The sequence below is a fragment of the Notolabrus celidotus genome, chromosome 8 (assembly GCF_009762535.1).
Source record: "Notolabrus celidotus isolate fNotCel1 chromosome 8, fNotCel1.pri, whole genome shotgun sequence".
In the NCBI taxonomy this organism is placed as follows: Eukaryota; Metazoa; Chordata; class Actinopteri; order Labriformes; family Labridae; genus Notolabrus; species Notolabrus celidotus.
In genome coordinates, this window is record NC_048279.1 from 20,122,659 (window position 1) to 20,146,467 (window position 23,809).

Consider the following 23,809-nt stretch of genomic DNA (forward strand, 5'->3'; position numbering starts at 1 on the left):
TAAAACATCCAACCCTCAGTCCATCCCTGCCTGTAAGCAATATCATGCTGAATCAGAAAGTATGTCAACAACAGCACATTTTATTTAAAATACACACTTTTGTTGTACATACAAGAGGAAGATCAGGAAGAAAGGGGCATCATGGGAGCTCACAGACTGTTTTGATTAATTAGCGAGTGTGGTGTCATCCAGGATTCTAATTTGAGGCATCTTGTCTTCCAGCAGCTGAAGTAGGCCCTTGTAAGATTAGTGGTTATGCTCAAACTATTGTAAACTAAGCAGTGTGCAAATGGTTGTGTATGTGTGTGTGCAAAGTGAGAGTGTGGCTGTGTTTTTGTAACAGGGATGGACCCATACAGCTGTTTTTGCAGACTTGTAAGTCTGAATAACAGGTTTGCCTGACAGAACAGCTTGTTGTAGAATGTCATAATCCTCTTTGTGGTTGTTTCGGTATTACAAAGATATGATTTTGGTACTTTTAAATGTAATAATGTTCCCTGTATGATAGAGTATACAGATTCTTTAATATACATGTACATTTGATTCACAGACCTGCAGGGTCAGTTTTAGTGCGACTTAGATTAATGAGCTGGCAGAAGTGTTGCCTGAATGCTACAGAACAAATGATGCAGCAAGTTGATAAGGGAATGATTATCTCTTACATGTCATGTGATTAAAGCGCTGGTTGTGATTTGGAGTTTTTCCAAAGATTATTATGCTGGGAATTTTTGGCAGTCAGAAAAATGTTTTGTCAGCTCTCCACTTCTGCATAACTCTTGCACGTGAACTTCAGAGAAACTTCAAACACAAAGATGTACGTACTGTGTAAATTATTCATAATGTATCAGTATCTAATCAACTCATATTTCAATAACACTGATACATCTTTAAAATGTGATTAATGACCAACAATGTGAATTGACACTGGTCTCCCCCTGGTGTGCAGGTATGTGTGTTTGCACAACTATTTAAATTTCTCTGAATGCATACTGCATGTGTTTTAAATGCCCCTTAATGCATTTATTTGGATGCAAGTGCGTGTGTGTGTGTGTATAAGTGAGCGTACATTAAAACAAAAAAACACTCCATTTTGGATGGTAATATAGGACAGAATCAATCACTCTGTCAGACAGCATTGACAGAATTTTTTATAATCTGACAGGGCTTGTCAGTCTGTGATCAGCTGCCCATCACATTGTCTCTTAATGTATTCTTAATACAATCAGCACGCTGCGCTCCAAAACCCTGATACCCATCCAGCCAGCTGTCTCTTTGTTTCCAGAGAGCTCATCCGCTTGTTTAATGCGTATCCACTCGGCTCTTCGGTTGTTGCTACATTTAATTTTTTGGCTGCTCTGCTCTCCAAAGCCACGGAATTCCTATTAGTCGTTTCATTCCAGAATTGTTCCGGCTCCTCTGCCTTATTGCTGTAATGCAGCCAAAGTTATTGTAAAGATTTGTTCACAGCTGTAGGTGTGGAATCAATCTTGGCTTAAATCCGTTCATACAACCGTCCATCCGTCTCCACAGCCACCACACCGAGTGACGAACAGTATGCCCGTGTGTCATCCAAGGTGCCAGTTCCACAGAATAGTTTTGAGAAAACAGTGTCCTCACTTAAAGTTAAAGTTAATCAGCCCATGAAGCGAGTGATCTTGCTCTGATGGATCTGGGAGGGAAAGTTTAGCAGCTTTTTGGTCCCCATTATGCATTTACTCTGTCTTTAACTGGTCCCCTGTTGGATATTTTTCATGGCTTCTGATGGTTTGCTCTGGGAAAAGTGCCTTTAACAGGCATGCAAAATGGAAAATTCCTCAGCTGATTTTAATGACAGGTAAACAAACTTCACACCCACAAGACCATGGGAGAGATGCTGTATTCCAAAGCTGTGTGGTCTCCTTTCATATAATCACCCTTGTTGTGGTTCTTTAAAGTTCACAGCCACCAGAAACACTTCTTTCTGAGTTTCTTGACTCGAGCCTTGGCGCTGGGGCGGCTCACGACGGAAGAGACCGACGATGGTTTGGGCAGGGTGGGTGCAGGCACATCATACTCTCCCTCCAGGGCTTCTATTACCCCCTGGAAGCGTCCCTCCTGCTGTCGGAAATCATGCTCCACACTGGGGAGGAGAGAGAAATAGAGAGAACAGCTGAAGGGGGAAAGGAGGGAGCATGATTTAGAGGTTGTGCCACATCAAGGCAAATTTATTTATATAGCTCATCTTCCCCAAAAAGAGATTAGATGCAGGGGAGGGGGTAGGGGGGTGTCGGCGCTGAGAAGAGGGATGTGGGAAAGATTTGAGGTCTACGGAGCACAAAGAAAGATTAGAAAGAGAGGGATAAGGGAAAAGATGAGGGAAGGAGTTTTAGTGACATTTATATGTAGTCTCAAAGTGCTGACACCTTAAAGAGAGGTGATGCTTTAGCATAATGTAGTTTTATACGGAGATGTTAAACCATGTTGTGTTCTCTACTTAGATATATGCAGCTTCAGCACACACACACACATTCACTCAGGTCTCAACTCAGCACTCATTTCACGTCTGTAGCATTCTTCTGCACTTCATGCACCCATAGATCACAGGCTGCTGGGATGGGGGGGTGGGAGGAGAATGAAAAGGAGAACAGCAAAGAAAAGGTGAGTAATGGAAAGAAGAGAGGAAAAGAGAATTTGCAAAATGGGGGGGCAAAAGGAGGGAGCAAAAGAGGATTTTTTTTCTTGCTCTTGTGATGTGTTCAAAGCAGACCCTCATGGCTTTCTTTTTCTATGCTCCTCTCATCCTCCCCTACTCTGAAGCTTCTTCTCTCAATATCTCTCTGAAGTGTCCACCGCTGCAGGTCATAGCGTAGTAGACTTTGAGTTTTCTTCCCCTTGTGGTAAACGTGTTTTTGTGTGTGACAGAGTGTGTGTGCTGAGTCGTGTTATTGGGGTGGAGCTGCAGCATAGGGGCCTGGCATCTGGAGTTAATGAGCCAAATGATGAGGCAAGGGGAGCAGAGAAAACTACCCCACCCTCTCCACCTCCAGCATCCCAACATCCCAACACACACACACACACACACACATGCTGCACAAACATAAACGTGCTCCCCTGACATCCGTCGTGTGCATCTTCCTCAACAAGCCCAACAGCTGAGAGAGGAAGAAAAAAGGGAACGTATAGGGAAAGTGCTCCTTCAGGGAGATGGAGGGATGGACAGATGAAAGAAAGGCAAGCCTTAATAAAACAGGGCAGAGAGGTCAATGCAGAAAAAAAGGAGTGAAGACAGAAGAGAGGTAAAGGAGGAGAGGATGAGTGCTCTAGGAGAACAGGAGAGAGGAGGGGAGAAAGGTCTGTGGTCCCCTAGAAAGAGCACAGCTGGGATGAAGGGGGTTAGGAAAGGAGGGAAAAAGGGGAGGAAATAAAAGCTTTAGTGGGGAGAGAGGAAGGGAGACATGAATAAATGATAAGATGACTACACACACAAAGTAAAGAAAAGATAAATTGGTCAACATGTCCTACATTTACTCAATTTATAGAGTACTTAGTTTCAGAACTGAGGACTTTTCTTTGTTGCGTTTCTCTTTACCTACACACTTCATTTCACGCTTTAAATCTTCTTTAACTACCTCTCTGTACTCACACCTACCTCTCTTGCTATTGTTCATGGGATTACAGCACGGTGGGAAAAGCTTCTGCTCTTGGTTCCCCCTGCTAGCTGTCATTTTTAGTAGTTTTGCAGCAGCATGCATGTCTGTGACAAGCCTGTTCAATTTTTAAAAGCTTCACTTCCTGGTTAACGTGAGAGCAGAGGTGAGTCATGTAGTGGACAGGGTGGAGGTGTGTGAATTTGTTCTATAATAAGCTTACACATGGGAGCAGAAAGTGAGGGAACAGCTTTAGATGTGTGGTGTCTGCATATGTCAGAGTGTGTGTTTAAGCTGTTAAAGCTCCGTGTGAGAACAAAGCTGCCGTCACAACTCCTTGTCGCTGTTGTCTCTCATCACACAGATTAATTAGGACTGACAAAAGCAAAACATCTTCAGGCAGCCAGCCCACATCAAGACCCCTTTTTTCTCCACCAATCATTGGAATGGATGCTTCGGTCCCACGCGTACTTCATCCTCTGCGTGTTTGTCTCACTTTCCCTATCTCACATCCTCTTTACCCATAATCCTCTCTGAGGGTTTGATAAGGCTGAGACTGCCCAATCAAACAAGAACAGCTTTTGTTCTTTTTGCTTTGATGTGTGATTGTCACTGAAATTTATTTTTCATGTGTGCTTAAAAAAGTGATTCTTCCCAAGATGCCTGTACTGATACATCATTTGAAAATGATTAGGGAGCATTTTTACATATCTGCTCGTCGTTAACATCCCTCACATAGCATTAAATATGTACATATCTTGGTATTGGTATGTTGAAGTGCTTGTCTGTATGCAAATGCCGTGTACACACACAAGTGTCTTATAAAAGCTTCAGGAAGAAGCTTTCTGTTGTGTAATATTTATAAACATATGATTATATTTGCATGTACTTGTGAAACAAAGGGAAAGTGGAGCAGGAAGTAAAATCTTTGAAACTAAGAAAAAAGGACAGAGGGATGGTAATGATGTGAGAAGAATCACATCCTCTTGAGATCAGGGTTAGTCTCAGGGCCTTTAAAACTCCACCAACAAGTCAGAAGTTATCAAAATTTAAGTCCTTTAAAAGTCTTCCTTACCATTGTTCCATGTTTTCTTGTGTTCCCTACTAACGATAGGTGTCATAACATTACCAAACTGAGAGAATAATCATCTTCTCATGTCTTATTTCCCAGAGAGAATATCAATATATAATCAGCATAAATCGATTTCTGTTTTTGTTGGTTGCCTTTTAAAATGCTGTTAAATTGAATTCACTTTTAGAAATGAATTTAAAACAGTTTTTTTTTTCTCTCATTGGTAGGGTTGTGAAAGGCAAGTCATGGTACTCCAACCAATGACAATTTCACCACTTAGCCAGTCACTGCTTTCTGAATCAGAAGGTCTCGTTGTTGTGTGACGAAGAGGCCTAGACCTCACAATATTTAACTTACGAGGTTATCAGACAGTCATCCCTTACATTAAACAGGCTGAACCAGACAATTTTGGGTGCTTTCACTTATGGCTCGTTTCTACCAAGCGGTCTGGTATGGATCAGTACAGTTTGGTACGGGTCGGATTTGGTAACGCCTGATCCTGTTTGCGTTTCCACAGCGAACCATGCCCTACTTGATGGGCGGCGTGTAAGCTGGATGCCGATAGCCTCGTCAGCTACGTAATAGCGTGACGTCATGGCAGCGGAACACAGCGTTCCCTGCTAATAAATTCAACGAAGAAGAAAAATGTGAGGAAAGTCTGCACCTCCGTGGTCAACCATGGAACGTTGTTTCTTGATTCCATTTTCCAAACAAAAAAAGTTATCTTCCCAAAGTCCACTGGAGATTTAAACATGGCAGGGTTATGTGTTGTTCTTTATTACCGCTGTTGCACAGGAAGTGACGATCCTTTCGACCAATCAACGGACTGCAGTGTTTCTATCTCCACCTTCTGGTGTCGGATCTGTATGTCTGGTACCCCAACAGAAGGGTACCAAAAAGTGGGACGGTACAACTCGGTAATTTGGGGACCTGTCCCGGTTTTAGTCAATGGAAATGTCATAAAATGGGTGCTGTACCAAGACGAACTGAACTGAACCGCTTGGCTGAAACTGGGCTTTAGAAACGACCTCTATAGGTGTTAAAATGCTGCTAAATCTCTGTTGATCCCTATGCATGAATGACCAAATCTTCAGCCAATTGTAAGGCCACATTAAATATTCCAGCTTGTGCTTGTTGTTTTCATCTTTAGGTGTATGTGCTTCCAAACAGTTGCTTTGGGGATTTGCTTGAGGTCATCTACATCTTCACACATCTGTATGGATATATAAGTGGATGAACATGTAGCCATGTGGCAGTCCTCTCCCTTTGGCGTTCATTACAACTTGCTGGTCTTAGGATCCTGCTGTGCTAATTAAGATCGAGGGGAGAAGGAAATTGAATGAGGAGGAAGTGGGAGTTGGAGAAGTGTAACAGCTGAGGAGAGAAAGTAAAAATACTGGGGGGATGCAGATGTTGGACTGATGGAAATTATGCAGAGCTGGAAAGATAAGGGCCCTGTAAAATGTGTCTTTATCCCTTGTGGCCTGCAAGGAAGGTTGATATACCACGGTAAACAAGCAGAATTAGCTGCAAGCCTTTGTGTGATACACACGTACACACACATACACACACACAACCTCTATGCCAAAGGGAGGTTATTTTAAGAGTATCCCTGTTACAGCAAGTCAATGTTTATGTATTATTTTGTTTTCACTTTGAAGCTGATGCGTTTGTAAAAATTTCACAGTTACAGTTCGTGCAGAGACAGGGCCTTGGAGTCTTGCAGGTGGGGCACAGGTGATTGTAGCTTTACCATTTGACAGATGGAATGAGCAGAGGATGTACAGATGAAGCTGGTTAGATTCAAAAGTTAAAGATGAATGAAAGAGAGGCTGAGCAGGTATGGGATGAAGAGATGGAATAATTTACATAATGAAAAGATGAGGATAAGAGAGAGATGAGCTGGGGGCGATGGGAGGATTCAACTGCAGTATGTGATATCAGATTGAGTGCACGTCTTTGTAAATTGCAATAAGAGCTAAGAATGAAATTAATTATTTTGCTCACACACAAGGAATGAGTGGATCAGGAAAGACATCATTTAGGTGCTGAATTAATTTGCGTGTTTGTGCACACTCTTTGGTGTGCAAATAACATTCCTGGGGAGAGGATCCCTTTTAATCTCCAGGAAACTGCATGTATTCATTTTAATATGGATGAGGGGATCACTCACAGTTGCACATCTTTCATATTATAGGATATATTCTATATGAAGCAAAATGATCGGTGAGAAAGAAAAGGGCAGAGACAGCAGGATACTAGGAAGAAAAGCTAATGAATATAAAACAAAAACAAAAGATGTGCTGAATAAGTGATAAAACCTGGGAACGCTGGGAAAAAACAAAAGGCGTACAGATCCCTATAGGAGAAGTTTCAGGGCTGTTTGTTGAGCTCAAAGAGAGAATGAGTTGTCTTTGTTGGATTATGTAACGCAGTAAGCTCATTATCTGGATCAGGTTACCTGTAGATGATGCAGGCTGTCTTTTGGCAGGTGGGGCAGTTGTTTATGTCCTGACCAGTTCTGTATGAGCTGCGACTGCAGAAACAACAGATGTAAAACATTCACACACTCGCAGTATAATACCTAAACATCTGATGTTACAAAAACCTTTTATATTTCCATTATTGTGTGATTATTTCAGTTATTTCCCCTGCTGAAAGAACAACATCCAACTAAAAAGAAAGGATCTTTATGAATCAGCTGCCGACAACTTGCCCTTTGGACTTGTAATTTTGTAATTCTGTGTGACAGCAGAGGATAAACGTTTGAAATTTCGAACCAACAAAAGGCCTCACACACTCAGCATGAGCATCCCAACAACAAGCATACACACACTTACAGTATCGCATAGGGTAGGGCAGCATGTACGCTGAGTTTAGGAGCCTTGTTGTGCAGCTTAAACATTAATTGCATCTCTCAAAGGTAATCTGATTGGGATTAGTCTGGAGCTGGATACATCTGTTACATAAAGAAGGAGGGACAGTGGGAGTTAAAAGATGTAAGAAGGTGGTTTGGGGGGAGTTAAGGCTCATTTATGATCTACATCTGGTACACATACAGATGGAGGACTCCGCCCCTTCTCTGCGCTTGTTTGACCATAACCCTAACCCTAGTTTACGGACTCAAGCTAGACAAGCAAAACTCAACGACGACTGCTAGATAAGATTAGATTAGATATACTGTATTGTTCCAGAGGGGACATTTGCCTTGGGCGATAGTGCAAAGGAACATACTGGCTTGTACTGTACGTACTGGAAAGTTTGTGCAGGTTGGTAAGAGACTCTAAACATATGTGATGTTGCCTCTCCCAGGCTCAGGGAGAGTCAGCTGAGGAAAGATCAGACTGTAACTGAATGTCATGTTGGATGGCAGTAAAGGAGAAGTGCTGACTGGTGTGTTCGAGCCCCCTTTGGTGGATGCCTCGTTTGACATCCATACATCCCGACATAAAGGAAGTATATGGGTTAGATTGTTCAAAATGTTTGCGTCTATTTTCATTTGTTAAGGAAGCTTAAATGAGCCTTTAGACTGATCATTTTAATGGTACATATTTCATTTTAGGATGCTTGGGATGTGAAGAGAAACCAGTGGAAATAAGAGATACAAAAAGGAATGGGAGAAAGGGAGTTGAGGGAGGAAAACGAAAAAGAATAACTGACAGTTAAGGTGAAGGTGGATGTGGTAAAAGAGGTAAAGAATGCAGAGCAAAAGAGGGCGGGGGACGAGGGGGGCAAAACAGAGTGAAAGTCAACACTTGACAGCAGGGGAGAGTGATGGACAGGCTGTCGGGGCTGAGAAAGAGGAGGGGAAGATCAAAAAATAGAGAGAGGGCAAAGGAGTGATTCACAGTAGGGATGATTCACGTGGTGGAGAAGGAAAGAAAAGATAAGGCGAGAGAAAAGGTATTAATTAAGGCGAGGTGAGAGTGATGCGAGGGCGGAGGGTGAATAGCTTAAAGGAAGTTGAAAAGGAGGAGGATGTCGATTGAATTGAAGTACGGAAAGCTAAGAGGAGAGAAACAAAGGATAAGAGGGAGGACAGGGTGATTAATAATCAAAAGAATGAGAGGGAAGACGAAAGAGAACCCTGATTAGTTTAACTTGTTGAGCTTGTTACTGTAACGCCTCCCGGGGTAAAGTCACACTGGGAATTCCAAACCCTATAAGGTAGGCTATATAGGATAAAAGGACAGAGGAAGGATCTGCTAGCATTTACTACAGGCTGGCAGGTATCATATATCCCTGCGGGCTGGAATCTCACACACACACACACACTCAAACACACACACACTACAGCAATTCTCTTCAGGCCTGGCTGACATTTAAAATCTATTACATGGACTTGAAAGCCTGTCGGTATATATTGCTATAAAAACTCAAATGCACTCTTCTTAATCCTGTGCACTCCCCTTGACATCCTCTCTTCTCCCTCTCCTTATCACTTCAGCTCACTCTCTAACACTCAAACTTCAAGACTGTCTTTTTTGCAAAATATCTCTACCTCTTCTTCATCTTTTTCTTATCCATCCCTGTTTTCCTCTTTATCTTTGTGTGTCTTTTACCTCGTTCGCCTTTGTCTCTAGCTCTTATGTTTTCTGATGGCATTTTTTTCTCAATATTGATACAATTTTAATACATGAACCTGAGCACTAGACGGTTGCATGGACAATTCTGATACTAGTTTAATTAAGAAACTATAGATGATAAAGGTGGAAATCCACTGATGGCTGACATTTAGCTTGTTTGCCTTACGTGATATGTTCTGCTTGCACAACACTGTGATTCTAACGTTATGATTTACCTCAGACCAGTGGCCTAGTTTTTTTATTGCATTGGTGCATTGCCTCGCATACTTATCAAGATCCAATACTGCATTAAAGGCGGCATCAAAGCAGTGGCGGTTCTAGACCAATTTTACTTGGGGGGCCAGGCTGAGGCCAAGGGTGCTGTCAGAGGGACACATTAAACCCTGACAAAGGAGACTGAGAAGGGCGAGGACCGGTTGAGAACAAACTGGCAAAACATCAGTGCATCCCTATATACTAGACATATACATTGGGGCGAAAAAGTATTTTGTCAGCCACCGATTTTGCAAGTTCTCCCACTTAGAAAGATGAGAGAGGTCTGTAGTTTTCATTAGAGGTACACTTCAACTATGAGAGAGGTTCAGTTTTACAGGGGCACTGGCCCCTGTTGGTCCCTCCCCAGAACCCCCACTGCATCAAAGAACTCTGTGCTCTCTAATTTGAAAACCTTAACTCCTTTTAGTAAAATGCCATCATCCTCCAATTCTATACATTCTCTTCCATGTCTCCTTCCTAATAGTTTCCCTCCCCAGTTCCCTTCTCTCACCCTTCGCTGAGTGCCTTGCTCTTCTCCAGGTCCTGAATGACGTTGAGAAGCACCTTGATCTTCTCCTGGTTGGACACCAGGTTCTCCTCCACACTCTGCAACTGTCTCTCCAGCGGTGCGTTCACTCCACGTCCAGTCAGCAATCCTCCGGGAGCCCCGTTACAGTGTGCTTTCAGATGAGTCTTACAAGGCAGAGTGTGGTCATCGAATGATTTGCTCTTCTGTTTGGTGTAGCCCTTGAGTTTGGTCCGTTCGGAGGATGTTTCTTGGGGGGTATTTGCCTTCTGCGGGGTGTTTTTGGTTTGCGCTACAGGAGTGGATGGTTTGGAAAAAGTGAGCTTGGGAGAGTTTTTTTGCGGGAGTGTCAGGGTGTTCAAAGACTTTGAGTCACTGTGAAGGGAAGGAGGTTTAGAAGTGATATGGACTGATGTGAATTGGTGTGTGTGTTCATCACTGTGCTGCGTTTTAGCCAATTCGTGCTTATGTGAGTCAGTTGGATGTGGTTCTGGCACTTCTGCAGATGGTGTGAGTGCTCGTTGTGTGAGTGCAGTAGCTGGGGTCTTGTCAGTGCTGTTGTGCAAGTGTGTCTCTGCTGTTTGAGTGGCTGAGTCCCTATAATGCATGAAGTCTGCAGAATGTGGCCTTGCCTGAGGCTTTGAATCTTTGCCCTTGTTCTTGGCATGTGCTGTGCTGTTGGAATGTGAGCTGTGGGTTTTTGGTATAGTATGTGAAAGCTGTGGTATTTGACTAGTCTTTACTGATGTGTGCGTTGAGGTGTTTGCTGTGTCCATGCTCTTTACGTGAGGCTTAGAGTCCAGAGAAGTTTCTTTTCTTGACTGGTTGTGAGCCACAGATGGCTTCCGTGGTGGATTAGGTAAAGTCTGGCTTGCTGATATTTGACTGACAGCCTTCCTTCGACATGCTCCCGTGCATGGTGTAATCTGTGATCGTCTCCTCCCACATGTGCCACAGAGGCTCTGTGGGGAAGTGGCCATCATTCGACAGGGCCGTGGTGGAGTGGCGTGCATGGTTGTACAAACACTCCCTGTCTTCACAACCATGCGATGGCCTTCCCCACGTAAAGACTGCACTCTTCTCCTCTCTTGAGGCAGTTCTTTACCTTCAGTTGCCTCAGAGCAAACCCCTCCCAGTGCATCAGAGGCTACCACACTACCATTTGTATACCGAGCTGTCCTTTTCACCCGTATCTCCTTTGGGTTTGTCTGTATAGTTTTGATCTGGCAATAAATCCCGCTGCCCGACCCCTGCGACCCCATGTCGTCCTGCGTAAGGCTGTTGATTTCGTTCTGAGACGTCTCCTTGGACACTGGCAGACTGCTGCTGTCACTCCCGGTCACTCCGGCCTTCTCCGCAGTTGTTGTTTTGTCTGTTGCCATAGCGGCTGGCCGATGCATGTTGACTGGTTGACTTCCGTGTAGTTTGAGGGAGGGAAGAGTCCGCAGTCCGGGAGATGTTTGCACCCCGACACTGCACAGCGGGCCCCATCGTCCCCCTGCCAGGGGAACACCCAGCGCAGGCACTGGATTGGTTGGGTCAGCCACCCTCCTGCCCATGCTCCTCTGCAGGTCGCCTCAGCCTCCTGCAGAGCTGAGTGGGGTGGAATCCAGCGGTGACATCAGCTGACGTCAGCAGGGCTGAAGAAGGCTGAAATGTTTCCAGCTTTTGTTTATGCAAACAAATGTATTCGCTTGCAGCACAGAGAGAGAGTTTGTATGTGGAAGCTGGAGTCAGAAATTCAATATCCAATACACTCTCAGTGTCCCTCCATTAATGACCTCCTTACTACTTCAGCTGCTTCTGATTGGACATCACTTTCAAGGCTTCTCTCAGTCTCTAACCAGTGGGCCGAAGATGATGAGTTGGAGGGATTTTCTGGGCAATGCAGGTTTGCTCTGGAGAGAGAAGAGAGAGAGAGAGAGGCAATGAATGAGAGACACGACTGACGAAAAGAGGGAGACGGGGAATCAGCGGTCAGATTGGCTAGAAGACACAGACATTAGGCACGTAAAGCACCACATAAAAGCTTCGACCTCGACTGAACGCACACACTGACCAAATCGATAGAACTCTATCAACCTCTTATTAGAGCAGAAGGTTGGGAGTAACAGAGGCAAAACACTAAATCTCATCAAGATGTTTCTCTTCAAGGTAGAGAAAAGACCAGAGATATATGAAGGCTAACGGTGCATGTCTCCATAAAGTTGCTAGTTGCACACACAGCCCAGGAGCCGGGTCATTAAATCTCATACGTTTAGGACTACAGATGTTGTTGCCGTTCTTTGTTAAATGATGATTAGCAGGCCCGTCAATCAGTGATGAGGATGATTATGTTCGCCTTACACAGCAGTCTGCTGTATCATGTCTGGGCATGTCTCATAAACGAGGTTTTTCCAATGCGTTATGCATAAACATTAATCTCTGCACATCTGTGTTTCAGTTTATCCTCACCTGTTCACTCGTTTCTTCATTAAAATCCTCGGTCAAAATTACTCAATTGTTTGAAGAGTGAGCAAATTAACCTTTGAATTTTAATCACATCAAATAACTTAAGAATTGATTTTGAAGCATGACACTGTGAGCTAATAAAAATTGGGGCAAGATTATATTATAACCCATTTTCCTCAGGAGAAAATTGGGCCATTGCAGCAGGGCCTATTGGCAGGATACACACTCACACTAAAGAAAAAGATAGCAGGTTGTTTGTGCCTACAAATGCAATTTATTAGATACTCCGGCATGACATTGATATCGCCAGGTAGAATGATTGCTCTTCTTTCGGATAACTGAGTCTCCCAATCACACACATCAAACTCTGAAATTAATTCTGAGTGCTCTAGCTCATATTGCTTTCCAATTGTGTGACTTAAAAATGCATCACTACACTTCAGACATGTTCTGGATGAAAGTCTGACATTTTAAGCAGCTCCCTCTTTATTTGCACATATTCAAATCAGAGTGAGTAAACCCCTCACATTTCTTCTAAAGGTGATGCACAAGAAAGTCTGCAAACAATTTGCTAAAGACAGCAGACTAAGGACATGGATTACTGGAACCATGTCTTGTGGTCTGATGAGACCAAAATAAACTTATTTGGTTCAGATGGTGTCAAGCGTGTGTTGGGGCAACCAGGTGAGGAGTACAAAGACAAGTGTGTCTTGCCTATAGTCAAGCATGGTGGTGGGAGTGTCATGGTCTCGGTCTGCATGAGTGCTGCCGGCACTGGGGAGCTACAGTTCATTGAGGGAACCATGAATGCCAACATGTACTGTGACATACTGAAGCAGAGCATGATCCCCTCCCTTCAAAAACTGGGCCACAGGGCAGTATTCCAACATGACAACGACCCCAAACACACCTCCAAGACGGCCACTGCCTTGTTAAAGAAGCTGAGGGTGATGGAGTGGCCAAGCATGTCTCCAGACCTAAACCCTACTGAGCATCTGTGGGGCATCCTCAAACGGAAGGTGGAGGAGCACAAGGTCTCTAAAATCCACCAGCTCTGTGATGTCATCATGGAGGAGTGGAAGAGGATTCCAGTGGCAACCTGTGAAGCTCTGGTGAACTCCATGCCCAAGAATGTTAAGGCAGTGCTGGAAAATAATGGTGGCCACACAAAAGATTGACACTTTGGGCCCAATTTGGACATTTTCACTTAGGGGTGTACTCACTTTTGTTGCTGGTGCTTAAAACATTAATGGCTGTGTGTTGAGTTATTTTGAGCGGACAGTAAATTTACACTGTTAAACAAGCTGTACACTGACTACTTTACATCGTATCAAAGTGTCATTTCTGTGTTGTCCCATGAAAAGATATAATTAAATATTTGCAGAAATGCCAGGGGTGTACTCACTTTTGTGAGATACTGTATATCTTGCAGTCAGTATTGGCTGTATTTGCTGCCAGCAGGCACACACATGAACAGCTGCATGCAGACATGGTGCCACAACACATCACAGATCTTTGCTGTAATCGTTCAAAGCTGGACCAGCGCAACATTTTACAAACAGGTTAATTATGGCATTTTGCACATATCACTTAGTTAACCCACAAAGTGCTGACAAAAGTTAAAAGCCCTTAAAGCAAAAGGCAAATGTCATGTTTAAAATTTTCAGGGGTGTCTAAAAATCCACCTGTCAGCATGCATTGCCCCTGCAGCAGCTTAAAATGTTCTTCCTCATGGACAGCCACTAACTCACATTGACTGTGATGAGCCTGACTGCTGCAGTTGTAGTTCATATGCATTCAGGAGCAGAGTCATGCACTTGTTCAGTCATAGTGCTGCTCTCTGTGACCTATATTGGCTCATTTAAAGCCTGATGTCACACTCTGGTCTGACAGCGTGAGCAGATTTCGAAAATGGCATTTTAGCCGTTTAATTCTCTTCACCCTGACAGAAAGTGTAATTAATATCACCAGACTCTTTGGAATTTCAGGTTTCATTTAAAATCATTAAATATTCAAAACAGAAGCAATACAGTTTATAATGCTGCTGGGCCTGCCGATGGGCTGCAGTAACAATGTCTGCAGATTAATTTTAGACTTCTCTCTGTCTTATCCCATTTTTATGTAACTTTTTGACGTGTTTACTGAAAAACAGGTTTCATCTCACATCTTTGGACAGTCAGTGCTCAAGACAAAGGCATATAATCGTCCTCGAAAATGTCACTGAAGAGATCCTGGAGCTTTAAAATGCAAGGTCTCTATATACGGCACTATCAAAGGGTTTCTGCTTCAGTGACACGCTGCTGCTATTTTTACAGATATCTTGACAGTCAGCTTGGCCCAAGGACTGCCACGTTGCCCGCGAGCTCACAGAGGGTTACGGTCTAGGCTGTCAATTGACAGCCTAGACTGTTTATGATTGGTTACCATGGCAACTGTGATAACCGTGGGGCCAACTAATCTTGACCCAGAGGTTGCACAAAATCCAGGATTTATATAGTTTTGTCATTCAAGTGTATCTTGTTTATTTATGTGTTGGTAAGAGAGAAAGAGAGTATGGAGATTTAGTTGAAAAGCAGGGCTGCCAGGCGGATGAGGAATGAGATGTGTTGTTTGTGAAAAAGAAATTGCAGATGATGATGATATTCTTCCTGATAGAAGCGTAGAGAGAGAGAGAGAATGAGAGAACAAACCACTGTTTGTCTGTGCAACAAAGAGAGGCATGACTGCAGATGAGCGTGCATAGGTATGTGTGTGTGTGTGTGTGTGTGTGTGTGTGTGTGTGTGTGTGTGTGTGTGTGTGTGTGTGTGTGTGTGTGTGTGTGTGTGTGTGTGTGTGTGTGTGTGTGTGTGTATGAGTGTATATAGTCAAGCAGTTTGCCTTGGGAGTCAGACTAAGTCAATTGAAGGTAATTTCACTGCAGCTCATTTCTAAGCATTTGTCTTTTCCACCAGCAGCTACACCAGACACCAGAGCACCTGCTGCAAAGAACTTTCTCTCTCTCTTTCTCTCTCTCACAATTACCCCCCTATCTGTGTTTGTGTGTAAGACTTTGTGTTCATATCTGTTTCTAGCATCTCAAGTCTCACCCCCGACCTGTACACTGTCAGAGAAAAACAACTCCAACTTGTCAGAAATCAGTGCCTCTGATTCACACAGCTCTCCCTCTAAATCTTATTGGACATCACTCCCCTCTTGTCGCTTGTGTTTCTCATCCATACTTCTATTTGTTGTTACACTTTTTCTCTCACCACCCACCTTCCCATCTCTGTCATGCTGACTTTGATTTGCTGCGTGTGTCTCACTCCCCTCCCTCTGTCTCTGTATTCAATCTAAGTCTCTCAAACCTCCGGCTGTGCAAAATGAACATGGAGGAGAGAGGGAGGTAACCCTGTCAGCCTGGGGGATGAAGAGGGAGGAGAGGGGAGAGGACAGGCGAAGACAGCAGCACAAGGAGGTGTGGAAAGGTGGAGAAGGGATAAAGGGGGCAGAGACAAGATGAAGGAGAAATAGTACAGAGCAGATGAAAGTGGTTCTTGAGTGTGCGTGCGTGTGTGTGTGTCCAAGATGTGTAAAGGGCAGTTTTCCTGTGTTAAAATCTCCACAAGTGTCTGATAGAGTTTGTAAAACAATAAAGAGAGAGGCACGGAGGAGGGAAAGATGTGTTAGGAGACATTAAAGAGGAAGCAGGGGATCTGGGGAGCTGCACACACTGTCTGCCAGTAATCAATACACACTGCAAGTGTGCTTGAGTATCTGTCATCAGACTCTCACACACACAAACATGCACACACACACACACACACCCATAGAGCTTTTAAACACTACAGGGAGTTTCGTAACAGAGTGCAGCTTTTTATGAAATTTGTTTATACATGCAATGATTTTAATTTACCAGTTGGTGGGTTTAGTTAGTCTCAGCATGGCCTTGTCTGTGTGTGTGTGTGTGTGTGTGTGTGTGTGTGTGTGTGTGTGTGTGTGTGTGTGTGTGTGTGTGTGTGTGTGTGTGTGTGTGTGTGTGTGTGTGTGTGTGTGTGTGTGTGTGTGTGTGTGTGTGTGTGTGTGTGTGTGTGTGAGAGAGAGAGAGTGTGTTTATGTGTGTTTGTGTGTGTGTAAATTTGCACTTGTGTGCGCATGTTTCAATGTGTGTGCGTGTATGTGGTAACATTTGGGTAAATTAGTGCGCCCCCACATCTCTGCAGGGGTAACAGAATGCTGAATGCTCCAGCGAATCGAGTCCCCTGTCGTCTCAAGGTTAGCCTCATTCTTCAACCACCGATTGACGGGCCTGCTTGTGGTGTGTGTGTTTGTGTCTTTGAGTGTGTGTGTGTGTGTGTGTGTGTGTGTGTGTGTGTGTGTGTGTGTGTGTGTGTGTGTGTGTGTGTGTCACTGAGACTAAGGCTCGCTTTACTGCTCTGTAATCACACCGCTTCTCTCATTCACTATCTATCGCCCACTCACGGCCACAGCAGAACAAATGCAGCACTTTATTGGCCCGTGGAGACAGGGGGCTCATTGCATTTTGGGTGTTGTAGTCTGTGTTATTCTTCTGCTGTCTGGAACGGAAGAAACCAAAAAACATTCCCTATTTTAGCCTTTGATTGTAAAGCATGTCAAGTTTATGTGTTATTACCACATTATTTTATTTATCAAGGGACCATGGAGATTATTTCACACAAATGTCATTAATGTCACATTTTCAATCAAACACAAAATCCTGGGTATTATATTTCCATATATGTAAGCAAATAAATCTGACAGATTCAAGCTTTGAGTGATGTCTGTCCCCTCAGCCACAACAGTCTGCACAGTAAGGTTGTTGCCAAATTCAACCTCCTCTTTGACTTCTTGTATAACTGATGATTGAAAAAAGGTTTATAGTACCAGCAGACAAGCTGTCAGACAGGTCACCTCAACAAATCATTTCAGGTAGGCTATAAGTTCAGTGCTTTCCCTGAATCAACAAAAAATATCTGAAAATGTTGAAACTGTGAATCTGTCTGTAGCGCTCTAAGAAAAGGCAGCTTGTTTTTAACCTTTAGTGTTGAATAGTATTGTGTGTAAAAGTTAATGGGAAAAGAGAAATGTGGAAAGGTATTAGTAGTAGTAATAAAGTGTCAGGGTATACTTTATAAGAGGTCAGGCTGAAGATAGCATTTAGTAATGACCACAAAGCCGCAGGAAGCCAGCTCAGCTTTCTGCAGACTGGTTTGTTGTGCATTTTAATTGGGCACAACTGTATTTTTCAGGGACAGTACACTTTAATGAGCACTTCAACTGAAGAGCCACAAGCCTAAAAAGCTAATGTTCATATTACAAAAGCTAAGCATCTCAGCCAACGCTGCATAATCCATTGAAGAATTGTTTGGGGCAGATTGTGTAAACCTGAGTTATTGTAAGGGACTCAAGTGTCTCTCCGACTCAGCAAGCACAAACTATGGAAGCTGTTGTTGTCCAAAAAAACTGAATAATAGAACTAATTATATTCTACATCAGTGGTTACCAAACGTTGTCAGATCATGGCCTCTCAGGGTAATTTTTGGCATGGCACCCAAAAGCCTGCAAATATAATGTGATTACAAGATGGTAGTTTGGTTGGTTGGCTCGGGTTCAGCCATCTCAGACTGTTAGGGCTAAAATGTATGTACTTCATCAAGTCTTTTTATCCCTTACTCTGACCACTGAGCATATTAAAAACAGAGAGAGAGGCATGTGACCATGTATATAACAATTACTATAATCTGTATAACCAGATATTTGCACACAAATGGAGAATCTGATGGAGAGGGAACATTTTTTTGTTTCTGTTTTCAGTGTGTTTGTAGTCCATGTAGTGATAACAAAGATGGTTTGAGCAGCTTTGGTTGCATGTGGGAAAACAGTCCATGCATAGAGCAAAGGATTCACACGGTTTCTCAATATGCAATAACCACTTGACTGATTTCTTGCGCTAACTTTTTCTTTTGATTCATCTCTTCAAACAGATACTGTAACTCTATTCTTTCACCACATATTGTTAGTCACACTTTGAACAATGAAAAGCTCACAGAAAAGGAAGTCTTGGCCTGGAACCATTGTAAGTTACCAAGATACAACAATTATTTTAGGACAGTATGGAAAAGGTTTACAGACCACAGACTGTATAACACTTTTTTGGGGGGGTAGCACAGCGCCTCTGAAGAGTAGGATTCCAATGTCAGGCTGGTGAAGTAAGTCATCATCATTATCAGAGTCCTAACAGCATAAAAGCACAATCATGGTACCTCTCATTGAATAATCTATTTTGAGCAATATTGTTAAATCAGTGGAGAGACAGACACATGAGAGAAGGCATATTTTGGAATAAATTGAGCAGATGTATTTACGTAATAGATCACACAAACACTAAGCAAAGAAGCATACACTTCCACAAACAGATCCAATGTGTTAACATGTACTATTTTTTAAATCAACCCTGTTTATTATATACAATAAAAACAACTGGAAAAAAGCAACATACAATTATGTTATTTCAAGTTGCACTTAAATTTGTTCCACTGCTAGACATTTAAAGATTGGTTATTGACTTATTCATCAACTTGTCAAATAAAAAAAATCCTAAAACACTTAATATCAGGAATATTATAAGGACTTTCCAACAAACACCATATTGAATCTCTGTGCTGTGGAAATAAATAAGCTAGTATTTACTACAAGCACATTTTAACACATGCTTATATGAGCTATGAACTGACTGCGCTAACGTTAGAATTAAGCTAATTGTTTTTCACTGCACTCTGTTTTCGGTGGTTTTACCAGGTTATTATAAAGTTAGGTTGTTATAAGTTCACATCTGCGTGTGTTGTAACATGGGTGTTAATGGGGCTTCTTGAGCTTTTGGAGCCATCCTCAAGTGAACACTCGAGGAACTTCAGTATTTTGCATTAGCTTCATTTTTCAAAATCTGAGGTCACTGCTTGGTTCTGACACTACAACCTCCTGAGACAATTATTCTAACAGTTCTCTTTTTCTGCAGATTTAAGATGCTAAAAAGGTAGCTTAATGCATTTTTAATACAAAGAGTTTTATAAGCATTATTGAAACTCCAGGAACAAACCTTTTTTTATATGCCTGGTTGATTTAACTTTGCTCTGAACATGAATGAGGATTATGGTTATGAGTTTTTTTATCATGTTTGATTTCTTGAACACTACAGTGAGATAGATAATGTGGAGAATGTTAAGTTGTTTCAACTAGAGATGAACTCAAAAGTGAAGGTTGTTTTCTTTGGACAAACTTATATATTTATTCTTTGCCATGAGTGCAAGTATGCTTGTATGTAATGATACATAAGTTAGCACTCATTTTTAATCAGATTTCTTGATGCTTCATTTTATCGGTGAGGCAAACTGGTCAAGGCTTTTCCACATTTCACAGAGGATACCTCAAAAACACACATTACTTCGAAGTCATTAAAAGTCTTCTCAGTTGCATTTTACATACACGGTCAATGTTAAAGACTCTTAAATGTATTAAATGCAAGCTTTTTGTATTGTGTTTGGTTCAAGCTTATGGTGTCCATCCTTTCATATAGTAGGAAAGGTTAAAGGCAGACATGATAAATGTTGAACAGAGGAAAGGAGTCATATTGCACCACAGAGCCTTTGAATAAGGGGTAGGCTTTAATGGTATGTGATCTGCTTAGAGAGTTACCAAGCAACCATCATGTTTATCTGTTAGTGTATTCAATTTGGTGATCCTTGACCATTTTAAAGTATAAAATAACCTCAATATTAATTTCAACCCTTGTGAAAATTACAGCTAAAGTAAATGATCAAGGACGTTTTAACTTTTCTTAGGCCCATTTCTGTGAATCCAGCTTTTTGTAAGAAGTTTAAATGCCTTTTAGCCCCTTTACTTTTTATGGGGAGATAAATGGGTCATAATTCAGAGCAATGAGCTGTCAGATTGCCCTCTGAGGGAAACAAGAATGGTTTAGTTGTATGGAGGAAGCTTATTTACAACCAGTTAACTACCTGTAACAGAACAAAGAGTGGAAAACAGACACAGAGCAGAGAATCGACAATTCCATCCCCCAGCCTAATTTATTTGTTTTGTGGGCTAGAGGATTTTGTGTTAGTTAAGCAGCAGACCATGGAAAGGAATGCAAAACAGAATATTTATGAGATATTTGCCACCAAATATTTGATCATCAGAGGTGAACAGGCTAAAACAGAAAATTAGATCTTGTGAGCCAACAGGGGAAAAAGTGCTTCAGGAACACAACCACATGCATCTTTACAGCGCGACTAAAATAGACTGATGTGTTTGGGTTCTTCATTTTAACTTTCCCCTCTTTCTAATTTAGCCTTTTTACCCTCACCCAAAATTTTGTATCCACCCGTCCTCGCCCTCTCCCTCTTCTGTCAATCCTCCTCTATCATCTCATCTCTCTCCCCCCCGCCATATCACTCATCCTGTCCGCATGTCCCGTCCAATCTCTCCATCATTAACCCACAATCTATCTCTCCTCCTCTCATCTCTCTATCCTGCTGCCCCTGCCGCCCTCCCCACCTCTCCCTCATCCATCTTCCTGCCCTTCTGACTCTCAAGTCCTTTTTTGTTTCACACCATCTCATCTTCTTCTCTTCACTTGTTCACAGTCCGTCTGGTTAGCCGAGTGGTTCAAGTGTCAGTGACTCACAGGCACACACACAACACACATATTTCGTTTGACTTTGTCTTTCTGTCAATCTCCCTTAACCTTTATTTTTTTCTCTCCATCATCTGTCATTCTCAGGAAAAAAGCGGTGTAATCAAAGCCAGTCTGGTTTAAAGTCATAACCTTTTGATTAGGTTTTCTTAATTTGCATCAAAGCTCGGTCATTTATCTTTCTGTGCTGTAGTTGTGTGGAGCATTGTCTCCACACAACTGCTTACATGCTTTTATTATTAGAGATGTAAATCACTTTGAAGCTAATTTTTCTCAGTTATAAAAGTTATATAAAATTAGTTTCACTTAGTTGACCTAAAGCAACCAACACATGACTTAAAAAGAAAATAATATAAGTACCAAATTGGGCAATAAATAACAGTAACAGCAAAGGCACACTCATGAACAAATTGAAGCAATTTATAGAGATTTGATTAGTACCAGATGGGATTTCTTCTTGCATACGTTGGTGATGCATCATTTTTTCATCACTGGATGAAAACAGAAAAATGCACTTAGCATGATTCTAATACATCACGTGTAATCACAAAGCCGCAACATGCTACCTCCATATCCAAGCGTCATGACTTTATGCTATCAGTTATTCAACAAATGTGCATCCACTGGTATATAGGTCAAACTTCACCAGTGTATTTATATATTCTTTGAGCAAACTGATTCAAATTTAGAACATCTTCAACATTTTTAAGTTTAGTAAACAAGATTCCTTTAGTGAAATGTTCTTCAGCAGCTACATGACAACTGATGGAGTGAGGTGATTTTAAATCAGGTTTTTACTTCGTAATGTGTTTGAGTGGGACTGAAAAAGACTGTTTTTTGTGTGTGACAAATACACAAATACACACACACACACACGCACACACAGCTACAAACACAAAGTGTCATTTGGAAATTGTTCCTGACTGATGAGGTTACATAAATACTAAGTGCATGGATAGAAAATATACTGTCTCTTATGTAGATCCCACTTATGTGCTTGTTCTTCCTCTCCTCTTTTCACAGAAACATTCTCTGTCTCTCTGTTTCTCTCTCTCTCTTTCACACACACACACACACACACACACACACACACACACACAAACACATACACAGATGCCATGGGGCGGTATTAGTGTATAAGAGAAGGGTTATTGCAATATAATCCCATATTAAAGCTACACGAGCTGTTCTGATGATTGGTTCAGAGGCTTTTAATAGCGGTCAGTCGACGAACACACACATACAGTACATATGCGCACACACATTCATACATACATGAATCTCCGCGGCATTCTCAACCTTTACTAAAAGCAAAAGTTGTAAATGAATGGTATTTTGTGCATTGCAAAACATGCACCAAATATGCTCTGCACACACACACACACACACACACACACACACACACACACACACACACACACACACACACACACACACACACACACACACACACACACACACAGGCAGGGAGACACACACACAGACGTAATCATATGCATCAAATCCCACTGTGACAGATGGATAGGATTACTCACCTGCCACACAAACACACGCACATACACACACAGTTTTGATGCTGTGATCACACTACTACTTTTAACTAAAACACACACACCCACATACAGATGCCCTCTGTAATAGAAGTGTAAACAAAGCCACTGAGTTAGAGGAAAACAAGATATCCAAAATAATCCAGAAAGTATTAGGGCTTAATTTGTTTGTTTTGAGTGATCCAGAGGTTAATTCTCAGGATTTTGCGCGTTTGTCTGGTTGGCACACTGACGATTGCCTCCATACAATCACCATTACCTCAGATCATATTCTGTCCAGTGTTTTAAATCTTGCATGAGTAAGATAAAGTACAGGCTGCGGGCTATCAGACTGGAGATATTCTTCAGAGGGTCATAACAGAGCATCTTCACCCAGAAGGAAACATAATGGGCTTTTATGCAAACCCTAAAAATGCACACACTGACTTTCTCAATCACTTACCTTTTCTTGTCCCCTTCTTTGGTCCACATGCTTCTCCTCTTGTTTGTGTTCTCATTGTCTTTCTCTGCTCTCTGATAGTCCTTTACTCCGGTGTAGCACTCTCCTCACACTCTTTGCCGCTCTCTATCTCTCTCTCCGTCTCATTCTGTTGCTGCTGATCCTCGCATGCTCGCGGAGCTCAGTGATCCTCCCTCCTCTCTCTCTCTCTCTCTCTCTCTCTCTCTCTCTCTCTCTCTCTCTCTCTCTCTCTGCTCCCTCCCTCTCCTTCTACTCTGTCCCTTTTTCATTTCTTTTTACCTGCCGTCCCTCCTCTCCTTTTTGAGCTCTTTCATATTTCTCAAAATACCATTTCTCAGTCATTAATTCTGCTGTTCCTTTTGTTTGTTTTCTGTTGGTTTTTCCACTTCAGTCTCTTCCTTGTCGGTTAATCCCATGCCATGCCCTGGTTTTTCTGCATGTGTGTTTGTGTTTGTGTGTGTGTATGTCTGCATTGACCCTGGCATGGCTGTAGACCCAGAGAAACTTTGGCAGCATACAAGTGTCTGCTCCTGGGAGCAGGGCCAGGACACAAAAAAACAAACAAATACACACACACATAGACACACACAGAA

General features: G+C 42.3%; 2 protein-coding genes across 2 annotated transcripts in view; one reads left to right on the top strand and one right to left on the bottom strand.

Moving 5' to 3' along the window:
* The window catches only part of LOC117817893 (dedicator of cytokinesis protein 2-like), a 107,777-nt gene that overhangs the window by 52,286 nt on the left and 31,682 nt on the right, over positions 1–23,809 (top strand). The window lies entirely within an intron of this gene.
* Positions 61–23,256, bottom strand: LOC117817892 (protein INSYN2B). The gene is made up of 5 exons (XM_034690688.1): positions 23,199–23,256; positions 10,051–11,963; positions 7,160–7,234; positions 1,914–2,119; positions 61–1,784 (listed from the first exon to the last, which is right to left on the bottom strand). Exons 2-4 carry the CDS (start codon positions 11,622–11,624, stop codon positions 1,936–1,938), a joined length of 1,833 nt encoding a protein of 610 aa, XP_034546579.1. The 5' UTR covers positions 11,625–11,963; positions 23,199–23,256; the 3' UTR covers positions 61–1,784; positions 1,914–1,935.

What these genes read in the sequence shown, in the direction of transcription:
- LOC117817892 (XM_034690688.1), bottom strand. Translation starts at nt 11,624, where the DNA reads ATGGGCAGGAGGGTGGCTGACCCAACCAATCCAGTGCCTGCGCTGGGT. An exon ending in AGCAAGGCACTCAGCGAAGG is followed by an intron (nt 7,235 to 10,050) that starts GTGAGAGAAGGG and finishes TTGTTTCTGCAG; the next exon opens with TCGCAGCTCATACAGAACTG. An exon ending in ACAGCCTGCATCATCTACAG is followed by an intron (nt 2,120 to 7,159) that starts GTAACCTGATCC and finishes TCTCCTCCCCAG; the next exon opens with TGTGGAGCATGATTTCCGAC.